The 21,712-nt window shown below is 36.2% G+C and overlaps 2 protein-coding genes and 2 long non-coding RNA genes across 16 annotated transcripts; all 4 read right to left on the bottom strand.

The window, feature by feature from the left end:
- Window positions 1–1,216: 1,216 nt before the first annotated feature.
- Window positions 1,217–5,211, bottom strand: LOC147566556 (uncharacterized). 4 transcript variants are annotated; one of them, XR_015230500.1, is made up of 8 exons: window positions 5,044–5,211; window positions 4,545–4,626; window positions 4,363–4,439; window positions 3,595–4,034; window positions 3,125–3,307; window positions 2,874–3,025; window positions 2,564–2,722; window positions 1,217–1,568 (listed from the first exon to the last, which is right to left on the bottom strand). It is a non-coding gene; the product is annotated as an uncharacterized LOC147566556 (long non-coding RNA). The 4 variants fall into 4 exon arrangements; XR_015230502.1 differs by having other exon boundaries at window positions 2,874–2,974; window positions 4,545–4,740; window positions 5,044–5,203; XR_015230499.1 differs by having other exon boundaries at window positions 4,545–4,740; window positions 5,044–5,154.
- Window positions 5,212–5,482: 271 nt separating this feature from the next.
- LOC147566555 (uncharacterized) lies at window positions 5,483–9,754 on the bottom strand. 6 transcript variants are annotated; one of them, XR_015230496.1, is made up of 11 exons: window positions 9,450–9,754; window positions 9,290–9,362; window positions 8,869–8,934; window positions 8,704–8,777; window positions 8,482–8,578; window positions 8,137–8,188; window positions 7,921–7,981; window positions 7,269–7,398; window positions 6,832–6,901; window positions 6,530–6,585; window positions 5,483–5,932 (listed from the first exon to the last, which is right to left on the bottom strand). It is a non-coding gene; the product is annotated as an uncharacterized LOC147566555 (long non-coding RNA). The 6 variants fall into 6 exon arrangements; XR_015230495.1 differs by having other exon boundaries at window positions 9,290–9,754; XR_015230493.1 differs by lacking the exon at window positions 9,290–9,362.
- Window positions 9,755–10,439: 685 nt separating this feature from the next.
- IQD28 (IQ-domain 28) lies at window positions 10,440–15,135 on the bottom strand. Of its 5 annotated transcripts, none has more exons than XM_086653053.1 (7): window positions 14,290–15,135; window positions 13,879–13,984; window positions 12,758–13,051; window positions 12,376–12,579; window positions 11,987–12,067; window positions 10,852–11,875; window positions 10,440–10,624 (listed from the first exon to the last, which is right to left on the bottom strand). In XM_086653053.1, exons 2-7 carry the CDS (start codon window positions 13,966–13,968, stop codon window positions 10,587–10,589), a joined length of 1,731 nt encoding a protein of 576 aa, XP_086509179.1. In that variant the 5' UTR covers window positions 13,969–13,984; window positions 14,290–15,135; the 3' UTR covers window positions 10,440–10,586. The 5 variants fall into 5 exon arrangements, with proteins under 5 accessions (XP_086509179.1, XP_086509180.1, XP_086509178.1 ...); XM_086653054.1 differs by having other exon boundaries at window positions 12,382–12,579; window positions 14,420–14,925; XM_086653052.1 differs by having other exon boundaries at window positions 14,420–14,863.
- An 894-nt stretch (window positions 15,136–16,029) lies between these two features.
- On the bottom strand, window positions 16,030–19,473 carry LOC147566553 (single-stranded DNA-binding protein WHY1, chloroplastic-like). Its single transcript, XM_086653056.1, has 7 exons — window positions 19,072–19,473; window positions 18,878–18,972; window positions 18,687–18,779; window positions 17,353–17,447; window positions 16,833–16,906; window positions 16,622–16,710; window positions 16,030–16,446 (listed from the first exon to the last, which is right to left on the bottom strand). Exons 1-7 carry the CDS (start codon window positions 19,331–19,333, stop codon window positions 16,324–16,326), a joined length of 831 nt encoding a protein of 276 aa, XP_086509182.1. The 5' UTR covers window positions 19,334–19,473; the 3' UTR covers window positions 16,030–16,323.
- Between the last annotated feature and the right edge of the window lie 2,239 nt (window positions 19,474–21,712).

Genomic DNA, 21,712 nt, shown 5'->3' with positions numbered 1-21,712 from the left:
GGGATCTACCGCGTCCGTAGGACGCGGTGGGAACCTAGTATTAATAATAATATAATACTTCTTTTCTTTAATATCTCACCATATTTTTTTGTTGAGAAATATCTCATCACGAGGGTGTAACCCGTGCCCGTGGGGCACGGACAGTATTTTTAAAACACGTTACGAATCAAGCATATTATAAGAATGGGCATAAAATACAATTGAGAAACCATTTTTTGTATATATTCGCTTTACATTGGTTTACTGTTTCCAACTTCAACTATGTAATTCTAAAAAGAAACAACTACCAAATAAAAAAAGTCGATTAGATCTACTTTAAAAAATATCTTGACTTCTTATCTAAACTTCGCATTTACGGTATCTGGAAAACGTTACAGAAATTAGTAACACGTAACATCAAAGAAGTAGCCAACAAACTCAGTTTCACATTAAGATACCCTGAAACAAAGAAGTAACCCGCAATGTATGAGGACAATTGTTAGAGAAAGATTCAACCATTTTAATGAGGAAGGAAAATCAGATTTATAACTGTACGAAAAAAATACTTGTAGTCTAATTTTTATTCACCAAGTTACATTTATAATCGTGTTCCAATTTTTTTTAGTTTTAAAGCATGCTCCAACTGCGACAACACTGTGAAGAAAAAAATGGTTGGTTCTTCACTACAAACATGACCAACTATCAAGGTGCAAAAAGAAAAATAAATTGAACATGTAACTATCAAGCACAACATGACTTCCATCCTAACACAGATATCAAATCGACTTTGACAAAGAAAGAGAGAACCTGCATGAGAGAGATGACTTCTAGAGAGGCACCCGTATAAAAACAAATCGAATGGATTTTTCACACCAAACCACTTAAAGGAAAGCTTATATGCTGAAGGCCTTGTAGCAAACAAAACTTTAAACCGAAATTCATATGGAGATCATATACAAAAATTAGAACTCTTAAAAAATTTGACCCTGAACACTTCACCTGATAGAAGGAAAATACCTGAAAATACGAACTGTAGTCAAAATGAAACAAAACCAAAAGTTCATTAGTACCTTTCTGATAGATTTTAAACAAACATCCCATAAATCTAGAAAGCCCTGTTTACAATATCAGAGAACAAAATGAGTTCAGCGAAAGTGAATTTGGGTGTGTTTATAGGTGCAAAAGACTTCAGCTGCATGTTTAGTGTGGTACATAGGTACAAATTGAGAAAACACTATTTACAATATCAAAGAAAGCCATATTCTTAAAAAAAAAAAACTTATTTACAAAATTAGATAACCCAAAATGAATTCAAAGAAAGTGGGTTCAGTGTGTAATATAGTTACAAATAGATTATAGCAAGAGAAAGATACAAATTGATGTAGTAAAGGAGAAGAAGCTAACGTTGAGGAAGGTACAAATAGACTTAAGGTATACGATACAAATCAAGTGGTATATCTTACTGACATCAAATCGACTTTGAGAGAGGAAGAGAGAACTTGCATGAGAACAAAATCAGATAACCCAAAATGATTTCACACCAAGAGGAACCTATATAAGAACAAAATCAGAGGACCTGCATGAGGAACCTGTATAAGAAAAAAAATCAGATAACCCAAAATGATTTCACACCAAGCCACATGCCGGAAAGTTTATATGTTGAAGGGCTTAATCACATACAAAAATTGTGACTCTTAAAGAATTTCAAACCGAAATTCATAGCGAGACACTAACAGTACAAAATTAGAGAACCTGCATTATGAACCTCAAACCAAAATTCATAGAGAAATCACATACAAAAGTTGTAACTCTTAAATAACCTTTTTTCTACTCACCCTCAATAGAGACAACTTCAAAGAATGCATAAACAATAACTATGAACACAATAAATTTCAACATCAAACACTAACTGTGAACAATTTCAACCAACCCAAACATCGAAAATCCAGTCTTAAACACAAAAAGATGTAAAAAAAGAAAATGGTTTGAAGCAGACACTGTCGTTGGAGCAGACGACATTGCTGGAGAGAGAGAGAGAGAGATAGATAGATAGAGAAAACTTGTTTGAGAATAGTGCAATCTTCTCAGAAAGACAATCCTCTCAGAATAATTGAAAATTGAAACTAACAGTCTTAATCTTCTCATTAATCATCTATATGGGTAAGTTGAGAATAATGTGCATGGCCAGTTTGCTATAAATATCATAAAACAGGTGAAAGTAACCAACTACTTGAATGAGATATAAAGAGAAGATTAGAGAAATTCATTTTACAACCTATATAGATAGTGCACTAATACTTTAATCTTCACCCAAATTAGTCATTAGATTCTCACTTTAATTCTTTCAGGAGTTCTTTCTTGTATTCATATCTAATATTATTTTGGGTTTTTTTCTCAAATCTAAGCTTAAGAGATATATGAGGACATAAAATCATGCCCTTACAACGATGTTCGCGTCATGTGGTAAATACTCAAAATAAGTCACTCAAAAGATCAAAACGCAGACCTATGAAATCCAAAACATTTACTCAATTGTCAATCCTAAATCGATTTGTTACAAAATGAGTTAGGGGAAAAAGCATACCTGCCAGTAAAGGTTTTCTTTTGAAGCCCTAAATCGTACCAGACATCCCAACCTCGAGACATCCTGAAATAACCTTGACATACCTCGATTTTGCACCTACTGTTTCGACGATTCTTGTCATTGTAGAGTAAAAACTCTCCCAAATTCATCATCATAAATCTTAAAATCAACAACAAAAATAAATCAAAATAGACTTAATGACTTAACCTATATCCAAATCCATATCAATTTTAAAAGAGATGTCAAATGAGTTTTGAACTCAACATCTAAGAATCTCCAAAACAAAGAGAGAGATAGAGAAAGAGCTTACAATTTTAGAAGGCTCAAGGACGCAAGCCATCCTGATAGGCTCAGTGTTTTGCTGATAAACTAAGATTTACAGTTCAGACTTGATTTGTTCATCGGAAGATCCTTGGACCCAAGAAGGGTTTTCATGATGATGATTCTCTTAGTATTGATCTTCTGATAAATCTAATTTGTAAGAACAAAACCCTACACTGAAAATTTAAAATGAAAGCTAATGAAATCCTAATTTCCATATAGGATATAAATCAGACTTACCAACTCTTGTTCTTCAACATCTTCAAAGTACTCCTGCATTCCCAAAGTCTGCTCCATCTCGTCTTCAAACACATCTGCCATAATATCACAAATTCGAAGATCTTGAGAGAACAAAGTTGGACCCTCTGATATGAACTTGTGGCGATAGTTCGGCATGGTTGCCACAGATACCGTCTTCAAACCCTGTCAATAGAAGGAAAATGAAATAAATACCTTAACTAAATAAAAAAAGAATGGCGTTTTAACCATTAGATCAGATTTCGAAGCTAACAGCCACATGCAACAACATTAAAGAGATTCATATTTGACTTAACATCGTTTCTAACTTAACATAGATCTTAATAGATATGGGACAATAAAAGAGTCAAAGCAAGTTAATCTTGAAGGAAACAAAAGCCAGAATGAAACCTAAAGAAATTAGTCTTGGCTTGAAGTGATAATAGTGGAGATAGAAGCCTTGAGGAAATCACCTTCTAACCTTAGGTGTGGCACAATCTCTCTACACAGTGGCAGTGCTGCTCAAATCCACTGCAGGGTTCCTCCTCTGCGTAGAAGCTAATGACATTTTGATCATGGGTAGAGTTTGCAAGAGTATAGCAAAGCACATTCCAAGTACTTATATTACAAACGGACAAAATCCAAAACAGGGTATTAAGTTATCCTCGTTGAAAGCAGATAGCGTTCTTCTAATAATAGATATTGCTTGTTCATAAGAATTTTTTGAGTCTCCAATACGATGCAAACACTATTTGTTCAAAGACCTTGTCCCTAGACCCAGAAAATTGGTTAGTCTGTTAAATTGCTGATCCATATAAGAAGTTCGAGTGGCTTAGATAGTACTGTAGACCTGTCCACTTTCTTTTTTGTAAAATCGATTCGGACAATTAGATTGTGCAAGAGTTTGAGTAACCTGCAAAAATTAAGATTATGTTGGCAATCCTCATCAACTAATGTAATTGTACAAATGCACGATCAGATTATAAAGTCGGCGTAATTTGTAAAGCTTCAAATCGTAAGACAGTCTGAAAATTTTAATAAAGGGGAAGAATTATAAAAGTGTATTTTGTAAAATAAAAAACAAACAATGATAGATATTTTAAATAAGAATTTTATGTAAACAGGTTTATCGTAGAATAGGACCACCATATAAGATATAAATTAGACTTACCCAAGTTCTAGAGAGTCACTGATTGGTGGCATCAAATAAGCGGTAAACAAAAACAGTTAGAAGGACTCACCCTCGGTTAAAATGTAAGGGCAAAACCCTTACAGGCGGAGCATGTCCCTGCCAGACTCATTGCAGCCCTCGCACCATCTAAATAGGTATGTAGCAAAGAGAAACAATCAAGTTTAAATGTAACCCCATGTCGGAAATTCATGAAAACTCAAACAACCGAGGAAAAATAAACGGAAGTATTACCTGTCCACAGTTGATGAAAAGGGCAGCAAGCTGTTCTTCGGTACCTTGGTTTCAACTTCCAAACTATAAGAAAGTCAGCTAGCTGCGCAAGTGGAGCTCGGGGGTTATACCAACTGATCAATGGGTAGATAGTGAAGCTAGGATTCAACTTAGGAGAAGTTCTTCCAAATCCTCATATGAATATCCCTTTGAAAACCTTAGAGAGAATTACTAACTTGATAGAAGCAGAAAAAACCCTTAAATCCTAGATATTGGGAAGATGTTCATACATTTAGGATGAAACCTCAACCTAGGAAACTAAAACCCTAATAATTAATGACTTGATAGATGCAGCAAAAACCCTCAAAAATCCTAAGAGACTCTTGATGAAACCCTAATAATTACTGACTTAATAGATGAAGCAAAAGCCCTAAAATCCTACCAATCTATTAGAAAAGAAGAAGATGATCAGAAAATAGTTAGAGTCTTAGAGAGAGAGAAAGAAAGCGACAGAGAATACCTGCGACCTTGTGTGGTGTGGCGTGATGCGATGATATGAAATTTTGAGGAAGATGAGAGACGCTAGAGGAGGTTGTCTGAGAGAGGAAACGCTCCATTTCAAAGAGGTAGCGAGCGGCAAAGAGAAGGTAAAATCACTCCATTTCGGGGGGAGACGGGACAGGAATGTAAAATCACAACGGCATCTTCCTAAAGATGCTTTTTCTTTCCCCTGTTTCATGTACGACCGTTGGATCATTTGGTCTCCAAATCTCAACCATTTAACTTAGAGAAGATAAATCTAAACCCTCCTTTATATATTTGTGAAACTTAATCTTAGCCATTGGGAGGAGGGGGAAAGATACCCTCCTCCCTTATTATATAGATATATAGATACGAGGGTATAACCCGTGCCCACCGGGCACGGACAGTCTGATCATGTGTGTTAGGTGAAGTGCGTATGAGAAAATAGATCTAACTTATAATATGAAGTCACCCTGATTAAGTCAACATATTAGAAGTGTCGATCTTAGTTTAATAAAAAACAATTTTACAAACCCTCGTCTTAACAAAAGTTCAAACATCTAAACATTCCAAATCAGAATTCAGAACTCTTCTGAATATCGTCTGTCGCTTCCACAACCACAGTTGTATGATCTTCCGCAGGAGGTTCTTTCTTTGATAAATCTATTGTTCGACCTTCTTGTGATATTTCTTCCTTGATTTCTTCCGTAACCATGGTCGTACGATCTTTACCCTTGTAGATATATTTGTGTAGATACTTAGTTGTCGAACTTCCATGAGATAGGCTTTGAACCTCAGAAAGTACTTTTGCATGAGGTGCTTTCATTGATATATCCAATTAGTAATCTTTCGAACTAACCCAAAGTTATGTTACTAAGTAAGGGAACCTGATCACAAAAGCAAGATTCAGTGAGTTAAGGGGTTTATTCGGGGTTTGTTTAACAAACCTTAAGCTTAGGTTTTCCTCAAACAAAACGTAATCTTAAGGTTTGTCCAAACAACACCTAATTACAAATCCAAAAAACCCTAAGAAAGAAAATGCAAAATTCTATGAGCATAATCTAATGAGCATGTTGGACAACAAAAAATATTAAGCAAGATCAACAGTCAATCGACTATAACAATTCTTTCAAGCACATTTCACATGGGTTACAAAATATTATTATCTTAGCTCTCCATTCATCAACTCAAGCTCATTTAATTCAAACAAATAAATAAAGTATGAAAACCTATACTAAATGGAAGTGAAAAACTTGAAGGAAGTGGATTTTTTTTAACTTCAAACACTTTAAACACCTTTAGCTTCAATGCAGACATCAACTTTGGAGATCTTTGCATAGTTTCAGTAATAAAAAAAAATGATTAACCGACATTATTGAGGCATTTAATTTATAGGTAGTAACGACTGGGTCCAATTATGATTCAAAGACCAACCGACATGAATATTAAAATTTTGGATACAGAAATCAAAGAGAAAAACTAACCTTGGTTGAAGCGGAAGCAAATTGTGGACTATTTTCTGGCGAAGAAAAATGAAGACCTAAAGAGATCCATCAAGGATGAGTTTTAGTTAAACAAATAATCCTAAAATCTAAGTAAACGTAATAGCAAAAATTAACAATAACCTGACGAAACTAATTTTAAATCTTCAACTACTGTTGATTATAGATACACACAAATAATACACATCCACTACCAAATCAAAGCAAAGCAGATTAAAAGATTCACTCCTGTGAGGAAAAACCAATTGTAAAAGAAAATAAAAAAAAGATGAGAGAGAGATTACCAAATGGGTTCTTGACACGAACAACTCTTAAAGCTCAGTTTCTGCACTTGAACCTGTCTTTTCCATTATCCTGGTCAAATGAAATTGAAGATCGAAAATTACTGAAAATTACCGAAAGAGAATGAACATGAAGATTATAGATACACCCAATTAAGATTCGGTTTGTACCAAAAACAACTGAGACAAACTAAATCAAAAACCTAAATCTATTGCCCTAAAACAGAAGAATCGGATTGAGAGTAAATCAAAGGCCTAAATCACCATTAATCATCATCAAACATCAACCTAAATAACATAATAAAAAACATATAACCTAAATAACATATCAAACCTGCGATGAGATAAAAGAGAGGGGGGATACCCACGTGAGAGATGGAAAAAGACTGTGTGTGAGATATTGAGAGGGGGGATGACATATCAACCCATGTTCTACTCACCCTGGATAGAGTTTCAAGATTGTTTTTCACCAAGGAGTATTCATGATTTATTTGGTGAAGACACTTCAAACACCGAAATCACAGTTCTCTGGCTCAGTCTTAAGAACATAATCAGACTTTCATGTTTAACCTAAATAGAATAGATCAAATAGAACTTGAGCAATTTCCAAAGCTAACACAAATATTCTTAACTCTATTTGCACCTACATTGTAAACCCAAACAAAATCAATCACAATTATCAAAATTTACATTTTACAAACTTGAGAATATAAATTTTTTAGCTAAAACTTTGTGAAAACTATTTTTTAGCCAAAACTTTATGAATTTGTCTCAGATAAAAACCTTTCTACAGATTAAACTTTCACCAAGTTACGCTTATCATTGTAGTCCAAGTTTAATCTTGCTTCGTTTTAAGGAGGTATTAGGTATAACACCAATTTTTTAGTTTCCCATACGAACCTATCTATATAGACGCATGAGCAGTTAAATGAGCCGCTCTGCCGAACGTGTACAAAGAAAAAGAAATTGAACTTGAATGCAAAATAATAACTTTAATCACACTGAAACCTAAAAGACCAAAAATTCAGCAAAAATGTATAGGAAAATAGGCGGCAAAATCCAGCAAACTTATATAGAATGACAAAATATTACCTGCGAAAGTTGCAATGAAAGAAATCGCACTAAACCTTAACAGGAAAAGAATTCACCGGAACTGTAGAGTGAAAGAGGCAAAAACATTTAGCAAACTATATAGGGAGAGAAGTGACAAAATAAGAGATTCGTTTATGATAACGCAAAAAATTGAGCACGGTACAATATAACCTTTTTAATTATAAAGAAAGATAACAAAAACAAAATAGAGCTTACAAAATCTGAAGTAACAGTTCGGCGATGTTGTCACCGAAACCTTCTTCAAAGCCTGTCAACAAAAAAATGAAAACAAAATAAATACCTTAACTAAATAAAAAGAAGGCATTTTAACCATTACATCAGATTTCGAAGCTAGCAGTCATATGAAACAACAATAAAGAGATCTGAGGCAAATTTTACTGAAATCATTTGAGATGCAAATATTAGTTAGCACTATGGTATGACTTTTGTGGTTCTGAGCCAAGGTGATCTGAGGCAAGGTGATTTGAAATCATTTGAGATGCAAATATCATTTGAGATTCAAAACCCTCTCACACCCAAGGAGAAGCCTCGGTGTATTACCAATAACAAAATCGGATTTTTTAGTCACAATGACAGTTCCAACTTTTTCTCAAGTTTCTGTAGTCCAATCAATTAAACCTCTTCGACTTTCAAATATCTGCACATTAATATCAATCACTAATATTTCATTATTGGAAATTATAATTCAAATTCAAAGAACAATCCCTAGTTTAAACAATGAAGATAGTCAACAGAAGTATTTAAAGCAAATGAATGGTATACCCTGACAGCAAGGAATCGTTCCGATAAGTCAATATGATCTTCTGAAACGGGTTCGACTTCGAACATATTATCTTCTGTAATGAGATCAATAATCAGTCAAATCGTTTATGACGCATAGAAAATTAGAAGTAACTATAGATGGGTTTAATGTAGAAAGAGAGATACCTCACTGATTTCTTCTTTGATGCTTCACCTTCCAGCTATAAAAGTGAAAAGATTAGATTTTTATTGCTGTTAAAGAATTTGAGAGTAAGAATAAATTAGGTGTTTCCTGAAAATCGTAGAAAAAGTGAAGAATAGTATGAGGACTCTTAACTTGATTCGACTTCGAACATATTATCTTCTGTAACCAACTTCAAGTGTTTAAGAACCCTAGTTTTCAATTTGAGTTACTGAACTCGCGAAACTCTAACTTCAGAAAACACCTAATTTAGAAGCCCTCTGAACTTCAGAAGCCCTCTGAAAACCTAATTTCTAAATTCTCTAAATTGTAGAAACCCTAACTTAAAAATCTCCAAATGACATAAACCCTGATTTCAGAAATTCCAAATTTAAACCCCTAAAGTGGAAAAAACCCCTAAATCACCTGTATAAACCGAGAGAGAGAGGTTTTGTGTCTGTGAGAGAGAGAGAGCGAGAGGGACATCCAGCAGCAAACCCTAACTCGATAGAACGATGGAGAGAGACCTACGATGAGAGAGGGAGAGAGAGAGAGAGATACTTGCGAGAGGAGATGAGCGACGTACCTGCGAGAGGAGATGAGTCGGAAGGAGCTGTTTGAAAATGGAAGATGAGGGAGGGAGAGTCGTGAGAAAGAAGACTGGGCGGGAAGATGAGGGAATGAGGTGTTTGGAAGGGTATTAGTGTAAAGAAGATGGCATCTTTCAAAAGATACTCTTTGTTATTATCTCAACCCTTGGATGAATTGTGATTAAATCTCAGCCCTCTATATTTAAGAGATGAAATTCCAGCCACTTGATATAACCTCATCAAACTAAATCTAGACCGTTGGGAGGAGGGGAAAAGATACCCTCCTCCCTTATTATATAGATTTGGAACTTGAGATTCATTCAGTTTTACCTTGTGTGAAGTTTGTACGTACTTTTTTCTTGTTGAGAGAGTTTGTACGTGTTTTTTTTTTGTTGAGTTAGTTTTTACGTACTTGGTTTGCATATCATAAACCAACAAGCAGATCTCATTGGAAAAAAAAACCAACAAGCAGATCTTTGACTGAATATTATTTTCAAACCAGTTTCATTTAAGTACTAAATCAAGTCCCAATATACCATGTGTAATTGGTTTTAATCCAAAGAAAGACATGTATAGAGTACTTTTTTTTTTTTTTTTTTTTCATTCAACAAAAAAAAAATGAATAGAGTACTTTTAGTTAATGAATGATTTGTCTAATTTTTGGAGGATTTGTTTCTAAAGAACATCTCTAATGCCAACTTAAAAAAAATCTATCCTATGTGTAGAACCTCATTGAGATTTTCTCTCCTTGGCAACATTGCTCTATCGAAAAGACATATCTAATGCAACAATCTAAAAATTAGTCAGATCATGAGCAATTAACGTCTTCAAGAGAAATCTCAAATATTGAATTTCTTCTTAAGACATTTTGTAATAAATGTTGCCATGTCATCTTAAGACGTAAATCATTGTAAATTCTCAAGAAAATACCACCCAATTACAGAAGGAAACAAGCAAGAGAAGTGAAGGAAAAAAAGCACCGCAGATAGGAAGATACAAGCATGTTTTATATACGAATTCCATTTTCAGGTTTCACAACAGAATTTTATATCGTAGATACTTAAATATGACAAATGACGAATTTTAATATTTATCTTTTGATCGCCTTTTCCGTTCTTCACAACCCAAACTTGCTAGAAAATCATCTCCTCCATTCTGCTTGGACGACTTTCTCGGGAAATAGTGAACACCATGAACGACATATAATTCAGATATCTGAAGGAGGGTTCATTAACTTTGGGAACTAATAAGACTTCATGTTGAAAACTGACGAGGGTTGAACACGTATGTCACACCAATGGGGAGTCAGGGAGACAATGGGGTAAATGTTCCATTTCAAATTCTACTTTTGTAGTATTTCACCATAAATGAGAGAAGAAAATGTAGGTTTCTACTTACCATCTCTTGACAACAATAGAGTTTTGCTGTTTTTGGTTCCCATTTTTCCACTTGCTTGAACAAGTTTCTGCAGTGCTGGGGACTGGGTACTCAATTTGCGATTGGCAGCAGATGGCAGGGAAAGCCGCCTGGTGGAAAAACCACTCTCCTCCTCATCCTGATTCAACCTGAAAGAGCTTTGTGGTCGGAGCTTTGCTTTTGCAGATTCGGTTGCTTGCATATAGCTTGGCAATGGTGGAGTCTTGTGTAACCCATTCTCCAGAAGTTCCTGCTTTGCTGGGAAAGAAGCTCTTCTTCTACTAACTTGCTGATTGTCATTGCCAGCATGATTTTTTCTCGAGATCAATTCACCATTTGCAACGAGAATATTTTTCTCTTTGCCTAAGTTATCAAGAGGTGGAAACTGGAGCGCAGGATAGCGATCTTGTGATATGTCATCCAGTCCATCTGCTAACAGTGGAGTTGCAACGATTTCTAGGTTAGACTGTGTCAAAATTTCTACTTCTGTATCCTCTATCACATTCTCATCCAACTCAGCCATGCCTTGACATGGGACATCAGGTACTGTTGAGCTTGATATCTTGTTCACACCATGCTTTGGTTTTTTTATCTCAACTTCTAGTTGATCACTAACCTCTTTCATGGAAACCTTTCTTAAACTGCGATAAAGTTTGTCAGCTTCATTTTGAGATAGTTCGGGCCTTGGATCAACAGAGTGATTTACCGGTTTCCTTGGGTTATGTTTTGGTTTTTGAGATTGAGAAGAGGTATGTACCGAGGCGTTGCCAACATGCGCTCTGGACGCCTTCCGGACACTATGCTTTGGCATGGTTTTTTTGGTTTCTACAATTTGGCAACTCCCCTCGCTTTTTTCAGATTTTGAATCAATAACTTTATTCGGTTGTGGTACAGGTCCCCAAGCACGAGAATTTGTCCAACGGTCAAGCCAGTTCGATAACGCATTTGGTTCCTCCAAGCCATACTGAAGACGAAGAGGCATTGCAATTTGGGAAGATTCAAGAAGCTGATCGAATGGAAGACATTAGTGGCATATACTCAACTCAGGACCAGAATGAAAAAATGGGAGTCATTGAGAATGGTTTATGGACCGAAAAGAAAGTAAATTTGAAATTACCTTATCAACAAATAGAATTCGAACGGGCTTCTCATTCTGAAGAAGTGCTTTAACTCCACCCGAACTCGAAAACTGGGCATCCTGGAGAAGGGAGCAATAACAATTAGTAGCTGGAATGCTGGATGGACAGCCCGATCAATCGCTTCAAAAAATATTGAACCAACAAGAAACTAAAAAGTTGGAAGGAAAGAAGAAGAACGCATCAGTAAAATAATTGTAATTAGCTAAAGAAATCAGACATCTAATTCTACCTTTAAAAATAATTATCTAGTGATACCCAATAAATCGAAGAGGATATAAAGTTTAAACTCTAGTACCCCAACAATGTTCTCGAAAAATAAGGATTCGATCTAAATCAAAAGGAAACTAGTAAACCTTCAAGAAATTACCAGGACCTTCAGAGAAGAGCTTTTTTTACACAATCCCAGACTGAGATAAGAATTCTTAACTCTTTGACCACGATAAAGAGCCTGTAACTTCACAATTCCTCGTATACAACATAAAGTAGCAACAGCTTGTCTCCGTACTAGGTGCCCACGGATAAGTGCCTGTAGCCTTATGATACTCTTGAGGGCTCGGAATGCCCTGCGAGCCTTTATCAAAATAAGCAGGATAAGTACAAATTCAACATTTAAAAGTGAAGTAGAACTCAAACTCGTTCGGGTCTAATAGGATATAAATTTATGGACAAATTAATAAAAAGAAACTGATACACTCGTCTATCAGATGAGATTCCTTCAAGAAAGTGACACTCTGAGGCAGAGAAATTACCAAATAACCCCGAAACGCAGCCTGTGCCTTTGTAGCAGCATGACATTCCCTGATTCTCTGTCGATCATTTGGAGCATCAGAACCTATTGTTACCTGTTTATCTTCATCTTGATTACTTGGTACTTCGATTATTTGATCACTTGATGGAACGGATGCTACACTGACCGGCGACTCTGCTCTGCCTCCATTCCTCCTATCAATGGTAATATGAGCCGGTTGTGAAATAGAGGGAGGACCTATAGCCAAATCCGCAATCACTGCTTCAACCCATGGCCCTTTATCACTTGCACTTTTCTTCATATGAAAGTTGAATTATTAGTTAGAGTTGCTGCAAACACCCATGGAGCATAAACATAATAGTATGTATTCTTAAATTATAACCTTTACACAGTGATTGCAATCAAAAGAAAAATATTTCCACAAAAATTAAGATTGATAAGCCAATAACTACTAAAATCTAGAAGAGAGAGAGAGAGAGAGAGAGAAATGGATTTTCAGCTTCTCAAGTTATATTAGATTGTCTATATCAATTAAAGAGTTCTAATGTCGACCTTCAATCATCTGCTATTTATAAAGTCGATCGATACATAAAATGAACTGCCAATTGAGTCACCTAACTACATATACACGCTTTTGGTGAATAAAACATGGGCCTAGCAACGTCAGAAATATAGTTTCAACGTATACATGACTATCAAACTTATTCTTAGTCATATGAATGTAAACTATGGTGAATTGGTGACCCCACAAGAGCATCTAATCATTTAGTATCAGCTAGGAGAAACTCATAAGCATATCGTTTGCTGATATGGATCACCCGAGATCGATACGCCATAAATGACAAAGGTATACCAAAATAACATACAAGTAATGCATATATGGCCTTTTACAACAAGAAGTGAACTTTGTTCTTCTTATTGGGTGAAGAGATAGATACATAGTAATAGATAGCAATACGAATAACAAAAAACTCTGAAGGCAATTGTTAAGTCTGTGGGCATCCAACTCAAAACCAATTGGCAATGAGTGGAGAGGACCTAGGCATTAGATTCTTGGTTACTAAATCACCTTTCTCCCATGTGGGACTATAATTGTCAGCAATTGAATAAAGAAGAGATTACCTGAATGTCTTTTCCTTTTGACAAACTGGATTTAGATGACTTTTTCCCAAGTAATATAGTTTTGATCCATTTTCCAGGAGATTTTCCCATAGCACTAAACCAAGTTCTGAAATTTGAATTTTATACACATAACATAAGCAACACAAGAGATTCCTAAATTTCTGAAATCATGATTCAGTTCAATAACACAAACCAAAATTACCAACATGACAAAAACCAATTCAATAACTCCTCAAACCCAGAATGCAAAAAAGTAGATAAATTTTAAGTTATTTCCTGTTAACACTAAAAGAGAGAATGAATCCCTTTCAAAAAAGTACTTATTCATGAACCCTAAAACTAGAGTGCCACTGTAAAACAACAGTCTTAACTTCCTTCTCAAAATGACTACACAAAGGAAAGAATGATTACCAAAAATTAAGCTCGCAAGAATCACAAAGCCACTTACCTACTATAATCAAATAAACTAATAGCACAGTAAAAATTAGCATAAAAACAGAATGAGATCTGCTTAATAAGGAGCATACACTGACTGACTCACCAGATCTAAACTAACTTAGGGAAGAAATGTAGTTTGGTATTAAAACCTGATTATACCATTCGTGAGCTTAAATCAAGGAGAAGAAGGGGTGAGATGATGATAAGTAACGTTTACTGCATTCTCCCTCTCTCTCTCTCTTGATTCTTTCCATTTTATATCAGTTACTTATTTATACTCAAGACTAGTGAGAGAGAAAGAAACTAGAACTGTGTGCTTTTTGAACGGGATGCCAAAGGTAACTGGCCAAACGGCAAACTAGTAAATACTACTCATTAAACTAATCACAAACGTATATTGTAGTTCTTTTTTCACCCAACTACACGAAAGAGGCCCAAACCCATAACCTTGAATTTCACTCTTTACCCAAATTAAACCTATATTGATTTTGGAGTTTATGTCAAGACTATAGGGCAACAAGTGTTTATGTATACTGTAGCTTTTTATTGATAATTTTAAACAGACCCCTTGTTATTGGCGCCCCCTTAAAATAAAATTACCTTCGACTCAACAATTAGAAGAGGCAAAATGGGAGTATAGTCCTAATATTTGATATCATGACGGGTGTATCGTGTATGTCAAAATCCCTTCCTTCCCCTTCGTCGAGACTGATATGAAAATTGCGAAAAAGAATGTGGTAGTGATGGGAGGTGGAGGTGGTGGTCAAAGGAGATGAGGAGGAAAAAGAAGAAGTAAAGGTCGCGGATAATGGCCGCCCACAACCTTTGCCGGACTGGAGAAGAAATATGGTGGGGGCTTGTGGGAAACAAAAACTTTGGCCAAAACTTTTTGACTCTATTTTCTCGTTCCCCCAAAGCAGTCGCCTTTCTATGTATACAAACAGTAACGCCCTACTTTGTGCATAAATCATTCTCTTTGGTTTTCTTTGCCTTCTCCCCTTCTCATTCTCTCGGTCTGAGTGTTTCTTTTTCATTCCCTTGTATCAATGGATGACTCAACAGTTCAAGCTTCATCTACTTTTATCCTTTCTTCCCCTCCAAAGTCCACCACAAGGTCCACAACCGTTCCTACTTTACCTTTCCTCACTAAACACTACCAACCTCATCTCCATTTATAGCGTTCAGCTCCTCTCATTCTTTACCGTCAAGATCTTCACAAGTCTATTAACTCGTCTTCTTCAATCCCAAATCCAGACTAGTAGACTACGACGCATATTAGTATCGTGTTGACCGGATGCTGCTTTCATGTCTAAATGTCACTCTCCGTGAACCAGTCCTCAATCAAGTGTTAGGACTAAGCTCTTCTCGTGTTGGTTGGAAATCCTTAGAATGAGCCTTTTCTTCCCTCTACTCTGCTAGTCCCGTGAACTAGAAGCTTCAACTTCAAAACACCAAGAAATGTTCTTTCTCTCTGAACACCTTCATCTCAAATTTCTCCCTCATTCTCTTGTTGCAATAGGTCACCCTGCAGCGGACGACAAACTTGTTCTCATTATCCTTTCTGATGTTAGACCTCAATATGAAATGACTAATATGAGTTAGTTAAGTAACATCCCATGAACTTTAATTTTTTAATATCTAAACTCCTGTTATAACAAATAGTTTGGTTTGGCTATAATATCCATGATCCATCATCGGCGGTGCTAACAAACCTTCCCTTCGAAATAACATCCATTTTTCAGTAATAATAATGAAGAATAAACAGGATAAAGTTTTGAATCTCTGATCTTAAATTCTTGGTCGTACAACAATTACATTTAACACAAGTACTAACGACCATTCCTAACCCAACATTTCTCATAGCTATATGAAGAAATTTGTCAGAAAAATGTAAACATCGGGTGAAAATGGCAAACCATCAAGTCTTCTTCTATGTTGATTCTATGCAGCTCTCGGTCTTCTTTCCTTCTATTGTCGGAACTGCGGAATCAGAAGTGGCTAACTAAACTACCTGCTCCATTCTAGGTCATCACGGGGACGTGACTCGTTCATGTTGTTGACACGGCTTGGATCACTTGGCTTGAAGGAGTTCACATATGTATGCCAACCCAAAAGGTATGGCACGATAAACTGCAGAAAAGATACAAAAATGCATGACTATAAGAAACATTAGATTCAAATAAAAAACATTTTGTTGTTATTATAATCAATAAAAACTACATCAACTAATCTAATCACTCTTCTCAACTCTCAAGTATATGGCAAGAAAAAAAGAAGAGCGACCAAGGACCAAACAAAATCATACGTTGAAAGCTGAGATGATAATAGTAAATTCGCCTTTGGTGATAGGAATATAGATGTTCTCGTCCACATTCAAGAGCTTATTTTGAACATCTACAACAATGACAATGCCAACAATTATTTATGTACGTCAGAAAATTTTCACATCAATGGAAGGAAAAGCAAGTATCATCCATGAAATTCTACTTGTCATAGTTGGTAAATGAGAGAATTACTGAGATTGAATAGGTGACCAGAGCCGTCTGAAAGAGGATCCACCTTTAAGACCTTCCTGACCTTTCCTTCTTCACTGCAGAAATTACACGTATGATCGCCGTGATAGACAAAGAGAGAAATATGATGGGAACGTAAAAATATATAAACTTCAAATTTCGACAAAACAACCCCATTGCGGCATAAACGAAAAACCTGCATCAACACGATAATACAACAAGATAAACAATGCCAGTGGAAGTCTGGGCAGCCCCTAACCCATACACCAAGGCTGCAATCAATGGGCTGAGTGAATCCTACTGAGTCACTCGACTGGCTCGGACCTGACCTAACTGTTTAGTTTCTACAGGACTTGTTAAAGTGAAAATGATCATTTCTAAGGCTCTTCATGAGGATAATTTTTTTCTTTTCATCACTTTGTGGCTAAACATGGATGCTTCCACATTTATAAAAAAATATAATGATTTGGCTAGTCAAACTAGAGAAACGCAATACAAGGGTTTAGCGAAGAATAAGTTTTACCTTTTCCCCTTAAATGGGTCATGAAAAAAATCACATGAATCGTTTGAACCAAGGGCCATTAGAGTTCCAATTTCAGCCACGGAGAGTGAGAATACCTAAGAAATGTGAAGAATACATACATAAAATAAATATTAGCATCAGAAGAACAGAAATAATGACAACTATTACCAACTCTTGAGACACAGCCAAGCCAAATATTTGGTAGAGACCAACTAAACCAAAATTGTGTGCCGCGGAATAACAATGAAACGTCGAAACTAATGAAGTTGAGTGCTGAGATAGAATGGCTTTTAGATCAACTCATATTACAGAAAAACACAGCTACTTCGCGAAGGCTCAAACCTAACGACACCCTAATCTAAATGCAAAATATTGAATGTGGCGTTTGAGGACTCGTTTGACAACAACACCATGAAGTAGTCCCTCGGGTGGATAGGATACTTCAGAACTAAGAGAAAACTGATAAACATTGTGGAAGGCCTGGGTTATACCCAAAAAAAAAAAAAAAAAACTTTGCAGTGCCAAAGAAAGATCTGTAAGTACATAAAGAAGGAAGATAACTATCTACTATTCCTACCATGAAGAAGAAGGAGCGAGCTGAGGGAAAGGTTGCTCACTCCCAAGTGACGTGCAAGTTTATAAGTTAGGTCTGATTTCGATGACTGTGAAAGAAAATGTAAAGTCATTAGGACATCTAACCAGGAAGCTAGGAGAGGATTAACTCCTTGCTCAGGCGTGCCTAAACTAAGTTTCTGCACAACGCCAAGTCTCACGCACTTGGCTTACCCGCTTAAGATTCTGAGATTTAGGAATGTTAAGCTAGTCGGTTATGTAAAATTTTACTATCTAGATTGGGTTTCCATAAGAATTAGATGTGAGAATAGTGCCACATGGGAGAACGGCGGTCAATTAACCAAGCAAATGGTGTATAGTGTCCTCTCCACTCATTGCCAATTGCTTTTGAGTTGGGTGACCGCAAACTTAACATAGTATCAGAGCTAAACCAACAGGTGATAAGTTTAAAAGCCATATGTGCTCCACATCACCCAAAAACGTGAGGGAACGTGTCAGAATAGTCCCAGATAGGAAAAGGGTGATCTAGCAACCAAGAATAAAATGTCTAGGTCTTCTCCACTCATTGCCAATTAGTTTCGAGTTGAATGAGGACAAACTTAACAACATGCTGCTGTAAGAAAATTCCAAACCCCCAAAATGAAGATGTTACAATTGGGATGAACTAGAGCATAAAAATTACACCTTCAGAGTTTTACTCTACACAGACTATCTAAGAGAAATTAAAAGTAGCGGTACATTTCAGTGAAAATGGAGCAAACCTGCTTTCTGGTCCAATCATATTGCCTGACCCCAGCTGAAGGAGCAAATTGGAGGAGTACAAAACCCTCCTTAGATAGCTTGAAAGCACCCGACTGCACCAACAAACAAACAAACCAAGAAATCAAACTACTCAGAAGGAGTGAGTTCTTCTTGTTACTAATTGGATGATACAATACATTATTATACATACATCTAAAGGAACAAATTCAGGTGATTTGGGCTCAATAGTTAAAGCTGCTTTCCCTTTATATATTGAATGACCAACAAAAACCCTAGCAGGTGAAGCTGCAAACAAATACCAAAAAAACATAGCCTAGTTAGCAGAAAGAAAATGAAGAGTGATATAGAGAAGTAGAAGTTATTACTACTACTTAAACCAACCACCTCCGAGTCCAAGAGATTGGGGAGTAAAACTGGTGGTTGTTTCATCAGATGGTTTATTGAAACCCTGTTTCTCAAAGTCTACCGTTCTTCTACATTTTATGGAGAATCTTCTGTTCCAGTTAGGAGGTGGGTTTGACGAGTAGGTCTTACAGAAAGAAGAAGAAGAAGGTTTAACAGAAAGAGAGTTGTTGTTGTTGTCGTGTTTTAGAAAGAGAAGCGGAGAAGGGCTTTTCAGTGCCAGTCCTGAAGACATGATTTGCATTTCTTCTTCTTCAAACTCTTCAACTGAGATGGAGTAGGGGCCTGCACTCGGGAACTAAGACTCTAAGAGCAACTCCAACCTGGGGCGGCTTCAGCCCCGGCCCCTGGTCCACCCTTAATTAAGGCCCCAACAGACGCCCTAGCCGTTGGATTTGTTCCAATCCCTATAAATAGGGGTTGAACCAACTCAATCCCCCTCTCTCCCTCGTTCAACCTCTATCTCTTTCAATTTTTCTCTCTCCAATCTCTTCCAATTTTTGTTTAAATTTCTCATTCAGTCTTCTTCAATGGATCACATGAACGATAACGAAATTTTTAGCCAAAGTTTTATTGAAATGTTATCTCCTAGTTACCAATCAGCTCAATTAGAGAATGATGAAACTCTTGATGATTCTTCACACATTCCCTCGACGGTAGATGACACTTTTGATGATTCTCGTGAGCAAGAAGGCACGACTTCAACCAAGAAGACACGGATTCCGTATAAACCAGATGAAGATATTTTACTTGCTCATTGTTATCTGAAAATCACATTAGATGTGGTTGTCAGAATTTGTCAGAAATATAAAGTATTTTGGCAAAAAATAACGGATGAATATAATGTGAGTGCAAAGAATCAATGCACACTCAAGAGTCGTAAATCTCGTTGCAGTAATATAAACTCTGAATGTCAAAGCTTTATTTCTACTTTGAGGTTAGTAAATAAAGTTTCAAAAAGCGAGGAGAACGACTATGACCGGGTAATTTTTCTTACTTTTAATCCCTTTATTTCTATCTTTTGATTTCATAATATAAACTTAAAATCAATTTTGATTATTTCAGTGACGAAGAGCACTTCAAATTTATAAAAAAAAATCACACCGGAAAAGGCTTTAGATTCCAACATGTTTACAAAAATTTTGATGTCACATAACAAGTGGATGGCAAACATGCCAGGAAAGTCAATATCCGGAAAAAGAGATTCTACTACCAATCCATCGTAGGAAAGACCAATTGGTCTTAAACAAGCTAAAGCAAATGCAAGAGTCGGAGATAATTCCACACATTCTACTGCGAAAAAAAAGGCAATAGTTCTTCGAGGGAGGTTAATATTAGGAAAAGAGACACGAAAAATCCCAACAGAGAGCAAAATCAGTAGAAGAAGCTATACGGATTCAACAAAAGGCTCTACAATTAGATAGAGAACACAAAATCGAAAATATGAGATGGACTTAATGAAGATTGATGCTAGGTCTCTCAACGAAGATGGTGCACGAATGCTTAGGGCAGCGCGAGAGGCTTCGTTGAACGGCCAACCACGAGACCCAAGAAACCCCTTTTACAAATCTTTAATTTTTCTACTGTTGTTTAGTCGTATTTAAGTAGATTAAAATTTTAAATCAATTATTAGTTTTAATCAATGTTGTTTAATCGAACTTATTAAGTAAATTGAGAAATTTCAAATTCAAATTTAAGGTCTTAAGAGAGGTTGAGGTTGGAGCTGAATTTTTTGGGTTCAGCTGAAGCTGAAAATTTTGGATGAAAAAATGATTTTTAGGGCCTCTAAGACGGGCTTAGATTGGAGTGCTCTTTTGGGATACGTTAGCAAGCCCAATATTTGATCTCAAATGAGGTCTTTATCCTATTTCATGAGCCTCTAACCTTTTAAGAACTTATACAAATTTAATTTGTTCTAGACGTGTCAGATGTACGAGTGTAAAATTTTAGTTTCATTTTTCAACTATAAATCATTACTTTCAAACTTAAAATTTCATTTAATTTTCGAAATAAATAAATAAATAAATAAAATAAACTTAAAACTGATTTGAACAAGAATTAAAAAAAACTAAAAATGAACCAAGTAAAGCAGAATGTTCTCAAAAAAAAAAAAAAAAAGAAAGGTCAACAGTTGGTAGCCCAAGTGGTTCCAAGGTGTTGACATAAACTCCAGAAAACCCTGAAGGTCCCAGGTTCGAATCCCAAAGAAGGTGAAATCTTTGGTTATTTGAATTGGGAGTATGAAGGTATAAATAATGTGGTTGGGCTTCAGACCATTGTCTTGTTGGGCTATAGGTCTGGTCTTGTTACTGTTTGAGTGGGTTGTTATCGAGCTTATCACATCTATGATGTATCAAAATGTCAAATATCACGACGTACGTAGATTGCAGTCGTCTTCCAAAAGAAACGAAGAAAGTAAAAAGGGGTGGGTTCAAACTAGCCTTTGAGAAGCCCAACATTTAGTTGGGAGGAGCTCCCAACCCGGGAGAGCTTAGCCGCCGAACTCCCCTTTTGGGGCATAGGGGTTGTTCAACTACTCTCACCAACCCACCAGTAGGGTGGGAATCAGGCGGGTATGGGCGCCCACGGGTGGAGTTGAGTCGGGCTCGGTCGGGTCGGGTAG

Source organism: Eschscholzia californica, unplaced genomic scaffold (assembly GCF_041429995.1).
Source record: "Eschscholzia californica isolate CP2 unplaced genomic scaffold, dmEscCali1.0.p SCAF_1, whole genome shotgun sequence".
NCBI classification, from domain to species: Eukaryota; Viridiplantae; Streptophyta; class Magnoliopsida; order Ranunculales; family Papaveraceae; genus Eschscholzia; species Eschscholzia californica.
This window is presented reverse-complemented; position numbering and strand designations above follow the sequence as displayed.